Genomic DNA, 6,000 nt, shown 5'->3' on the forward strand with positions numbered 1-6,000 from the left:
TGAAAAGGATCATAAGCAACACAGTTTCACCAGTCACAACAGAACTCACAATGACGTAAACATCATAAGGATGTTTACCCTCACCTCTGATTTATGTGTGTATGCTCACATAACTTAAAGGTCAATGATCAAATCCTAAAGTCGGAAGCTGGAATGTTTGTGAGGGTCTGCAGACATTTGTCTTCTCTTGTTTTCTCAATTTCCATGTGTTGGTTTGGTTTGCCACATCTTTTGCAAACCAGCAACATCTAGTTGGTTGCAACCAACCTCTAATTTCTATCTCTTTTTGTAATCATGTGGAATATGCTAAACGTGCTGAGCATTTTTTTTTCCTCCAGCGATCGGACTCCTTTTGGCGGGGAGCGCCCCTGCATCGCGCTTTTCCATGAGTCAGACAGGGTGTCAGCTGGTGCTCGTTGGGGACGTGTGAAAACACCAGAAGAGCTCCCCATCTGCCATTCATTATGGCCATCCCAGTAAACACGCCTACATCCCATCATCACACACACACACACACACACACCACACACACCACACACACTCATACACTACATTGCTCCAGCCCACATGCTCAAAGAATGCTTTCGATCCTTGAGTTCTAATAGATAATAAATCTCTCTGATAAGTTATGCCAGCAGCCTCTCCAAACATGTTGTCTTTATGAGACTTTTGCATAGGGAGGCTGATGTATTTTTCCACATAAGATACAGGGCCCAACATTTTCTGTGTAGTAGGCAGAAACTACATGTAAAACTTCAGTTCTCTCAGCATGACATTTCTAGCCATTCCTCCTTTCTAATTGTCACTGAAAATATTTCTTGCAACATTTAACTTTTGCAGCATCCATTCATTTTATAGAGATAACTCAGTACATTAAAACTTGTCTATTGTACACATGAGAGGATTTGTAAACATCTTTATCACTGAAAATAACCTTGACCTGACTGAGTGATGTCGTCTCAAAATGATCTCAGGGAAATTAAATATATCTCTGGGTAGGAAAGAGTCAACAGTGCATGACACAGAACTACGGCTCCCATTATGCTTCACTGCACACAGCACACTCTGAGGAAAAGGAATTTTTAGGCCACGAGCACTTGAGCGCTAATCACTTGGAAATGTAGCAACGCTGAGCATACCTTAGAGGCCATCCACAAACTAGAGTCTGAATGTACCTGCAGCACATCACCTCACATGTTTCTGGGTGTCTTTGGAAAACTCTGCTGCTGTGTTGCCATAACAAATGGACAGCCGTGACTACTGAGACTAATGTAATATGTCTGATTGATGTACATTTACCCTGCAGTAGAGTATTTTTAGTGCTGACACCTTCACTTCTCCATAGCTTACAACCATTTCCCACCTGAAGCTGAAAAAGGGGAACATAATATGTTATTATTTTATCGTCCCCATAAATCAGTGACCTGTCTTTCTCTGGCATGGCATGAGTAGATGTCTTGCCCATGTGTGGGTGGCTACCTCAGAGGACAGAGTTGGCTCTGGCCATGCACCTGGACAAGAGGCCGGATGAGAGTTGGCACAGGTAATCCTTGTAACACTGAGGAAGTGTACAGTCAGAGGCTGTAGTGAGTGGGGCGAGATAATCTCCACACCAAAACAACGTCAAAACAAAGCGTCTCTCATCATCAAGAGTTCATGTACCACATCAACCATGCTAAACTGAAATGAGTGAAATCAGTTAACATTGAACACTGAGAATATATGTTGCAAAGAGAATTCAACCTCCAACAGAGATGGCTATTACTAAAAGACAGGTGCGCTAGCAGGAAGGTAAGTGTGTGTGTGTGTGTGTATTTGTGTGCAAGGGACGAGTGGAGGCTTTAGAAATGCTTACACACCAAGCCCAAAGACGCTTTGGGGGTCCTACGTGGCAGTAGTGACAATGCCACCCTTTGTTGGTTTGGCTGCGACTCAATCCCCACCTTATCGAGCATCAGCACTTAGGGACGGTTAACTTACCTCTGTGATAACTGCCCCCCTCCCACTCCACTCGCGCACACCTCCTGCCTCCATGGGAACCAGATGGCCATTGTCCCCCACCTTCAACCTGGATCCGGTGAGCGACACTGGGACAAAGACACTGTCTGGTTTCTCATGTACAAACCTCTAATGCGCCATTAGCAGAACAGAGAGGAAGAAAAAGAGAGAGAGAGGGAGAGGGAGGGAGAAGGGGAAAAAGAGTAGAGTACAGGTAGAAAGCAAAGGTACAAAAGGAACAAAACACTGATTGTCCCTTTTGAATGGCCATGCATGGTGTGTAGTGGTCATGAGAATCTAGTGGCAAGACAGAGCAAAGGGTTTCAATTTCACCTGAGAGTGGCAACAAATAATACTTGTTTACTACCAGCTTTAATATTTGTTTACAACATACTTTATTCTGCCAGTAAAGGCTAAAGCAGGAATGCAAATCATGACTTGATTAAATATCTTGAGTAGACTCAGGTGCAAAGTGTGTGTATCCAAACAGAAAACCCATCAAAAGAGAATAGATTGCATTAAAAAGACTATTTGATATAAAATGCACACAGACTTAATGTACTGCTTGTTTGATCTTGTCTCAAATTACAATTAGATGTGAGGGGACTGATTGATTGGTTGATGTCTTGTCTAGGGTCCTCTCTGACCTCAGTGATGGAACAATCTCTGCCCCTTCACCTTCCCTGACCTTGGAATGCTATTGCATTTTTAACATGTCAATGTGGCTTTCAATTTGTCCTCCTCACCCCCTAATTCAGGCCTGGTCTACGACTCAATTTACATTCTAATCACAAATTATAGAGATCACACAGTGCTGTCTGTGATTTGCACTGGCATATAACCTTATTTGTTTTAGGTTATTCCTAAATCTTATTTGTAGATAAAAGTGTTTTTAACACTACTGTATGCCATGAGCTGTTTTAGCAGTAGAGTGGAGAGTCAACAAGCTACTATAAAACACTTCTCTTACTGAAAAAGTTGAGTGGTGATGAATTATGCATGCTTTCAGTAGAAAGTTATTCCATATCCTGAACAATTTCTGTTGAATCTGAGACTTTTGGATGCAACACTGATTGTCTGTCAATAACAGTGCCGAATAGGGCCTCTTCAAACCAACTAATCCACATTGTTTGGAGTGATTGTGCACCAGGCTGCCAAACAATAGAAAATAGCTTTCTTTCCACCTCTCTCTCTCTCTCTCTCTTTTTTCCTACCTCTCTACCTCCCTCCCTCCCTCCCTCCCTCTGAAATTGGGGAGGCCTTTTGAGAGAATGGGTGAAAAGAGTCTAGCTATTGTTCCAGATCTATTGTGCTGTGGATGGGCAGCCAAACAGAAAGAGCTCTCCTTTTGTCTCTATCCAGATCAGCTGCAGAAGGGTTTTCATGCATATCGCATCCACAGTCCCATGTGGAAACCTCTACCCTCTATGTCACAATGAGGACTTTTGAAAACATTTGAAGAAGTAGATACATTTTCTTTTTCACTAAGGATTTGCAATCAGCAAAATAATATAACGTGGCTATGCACACTATGGCTCATCTTTCAGTGCTGTTGTGTGTGTATGTGTGTGAGAAGAGAGAGAGAGAGAGAGAGAGAGAGAGAGAGAGAACCATGTGTGTGTGTGTGTGTGTGGGGGGGGGGGTTCTAGGCACCAGCACTGGTCTCCCCTGTCAAGTCACCATCACTCTGTGCAGAGTTATGTGTCAGTTAATCCACTTTAGATGGCGGTGTCTCCTGGATTTTATATTACTGTAAATATAAACTGTCATCAAATGCTGCCAAGAATTTACAGACAAGAGGTATCCAAGGAGAAGCTATCCAGTTCATTACATTAAGCTGACTGTGAGTGCGCCAAGAATGTGGTGCTGGTTTTCCTTACTTTGGCACATCAGATGCCTCTCAGAACAGGCTGCACCTGCGAGGCACAATGGAGTTAAATCACTCACAACGCATAAGGAAATGGAGCATAATATGAATCAAATTATTAAACGAAATTATCAAATTATTTAGAAAATATATGTATAATACCTGACGTGTAAAATGGACGTCTAAAAATGTAATTATTGAGCTGACTTACAAAGTGTTGGCTGAATTTATTTGAGATGCACGGTGAGTCTCATACACTAAATTAGTCTTGATATGGTGAAGCTGGCAATTGCTCTGTCTAAGCATCTTATGTAATGTGACGTCCATTTAGCTCGGTTTAAAATACGAATTGAAAAGCTCGATATGATTGGACGTCCAGCCCCGCGGGCGAAGAAGAGGGGCGGGGTTTCTGGGCAATTGGAGATTCGTCAATCCCACATAACAGTCTATCGCGCGCCGCCAAGTGGGATTAGAACAAGAATGAAGACAAATTATTACATTTCATAAAATGAAGAATAACACTAATATAGTATACAGAAAGAAAATCAGCTGAAAGTGTCATTGAAGAAGCATTCTTGGGAAAAGCAAGGAAATCAGCGATAGCTGTCAAACATCACCCTGTTGTAGGCTACCTAACAGGTATTCTTGTGGCAGCGCTACAAGGAAACAAAACAGCCCTATCCATTGGAGACCATGGCTACCTTGATAACACATCGGCAAAACTGAATAGTCAATTGCATTTTATACGATTGGCATCCACAGTTTACGTGAATCAGTGCATGTGGATTTTGACAATGTGTTTTCCTTCAGCCGATGGATCCCTTTTGTAACAGGTAGGTCTGGAAAATGTCGCCACTGTCTTGGTTGCGAGCCACCGATCGATCCTTAGTGTATGTCATGCGTTGGATGCTGTAGATTTATTTCACCACAACGCCAGGTGCCAATTAAAACGTCTTTTTAGTATGTGGTGTGACTGTTTTGTCTGTGCCTGACAGCTTTGTTGTTGCATCGTTTTCAACCCTGACTGGTGGCTCCAGTTATATCGCGTACTGGTGGAGCCATTCGTAGTCTACATCACAGTCGAGATTTGCGCAACAGGGTACATTGTTTACTCGCATGAATGAATATTTCACAATCGAAGGACCATTGCGAGAAAACTGTGGTGACCTCGAAAGTCAAAATAATAAGCCTGGCGGGCATATTCTGAAATGAATGAAAATGACATAGCTTAACTGTTGACATTAATAAGCTGGAGGACCTCTATTTTCAGGATTTATTTTCAGTGGTGCTAAGGTGGAAAAACAAATACCTTATACATCTATATGCCTATCAGCTATACACATTAGTACATCCGCACGATTTTCTCTGGCAATATGTTTACTAAGTAGCAGATATTAGCCTAATGTAGGCTAATGCACTTTTCTTCAGTGCCACTCTCGCCCTGTTGAAGTGTAGAGTAAGCCCGACGTTACAAGTTACAGACTGTTTTCATATTGTCAGTTTATTACAGTAATAGTCTTCCGTAAGTGTGGGTAGCATTTTATGCTTGGTTATAAACATCGGGTCTCTGTCCCTTATATAAAAAAAAACACACACAGTTGCCCAATCTTACGATTCTACACAGTGGGTCGTGTTCTTAAAATAGACTGGATGTACTATACTTTTACAATAACCAATTTCAAAGCACCCGGCTTGTTTAGTCATGTAGTAGGCTACTGTCAGCTTCAGTGCGACTTCTTTTCCAAGCAAATACTGGGGACATTTCGGGGAGGTGCTCTTGCTCCATCTGTTCGCTCATCAGGCCAGATCTATCGACCGGGCAGCCAGCGCAAATAGTCTGTCCGCGGGACAGTGTGTGTAGGACGGACGGTCAGAGAGACTCCATGCTACTCTCTAACCGCTCTTTCTCTGTTTCTCTGTGATAGGATTGCGCACCTCTCGACTAACATGAAGATAGAAGACGGTGTGGATTAGAACTCGTTCTTGCTATTTATGTACACATCGAAGCCAGAGAACGGAGTACCCCTTGCTTTTTTGGAATTCCTCCCCCTCCTCCTCTCTCTCTTCTCAATGTGGGCTCTCAAAGACCTTTGGCTTTGTGGTTTGAAATGAAATAATGGCGACACGTTGGACTG

General features: G+C 42.6%; 1 protein-coding gene across 1 annotated transcript in view; it reads left to right on the forward strand.

Annotated features, from left to right (window-relative positions):
• Window positions 1–4,312: 4,312 nt before the first annotated feature.
• Window positions 4,313–6,000, forward strand: part of LOC121688156 (rho GTPase-activating protein 21-like) — a 98,513-nt gene continuing 96,825 nt past the window's right edge. The window contains exons 1-2 of the mRNA XM_042067566.1: window positions 4,313–4,698; window positions 5,791–6,000. The exon at window positions 5,791–6,000 is cut by the window's right edge and continues 53 nt beyond it. Coding sequence (XP_041923500.1) covers window positions 5,982–6,000 — 19 coding nt within the window. The 5' untranslated portion in view covers window positions 4,313–4,698; window positions 5,791–5,981. The remainder of the gene's footprint in view (window positions 4,699–5,790) is intronic.

The sequence above is a fragment of the Alosa sapidissima genome, chromosome 17 (assembly GCF_018492685.1).
Source record: "Alosa sapidissima isolate fAloSap1 chromosome 17, fAloSap1.pri, whole genome shotgun sequence".
NCBI classification, from domain to species: domain Eukaryota; kingdom Metazoa; phylum Chordata; class Actinopteri; order Clupeiformes; family Clupeidae; genus Alosa; species Alosa sapidissima.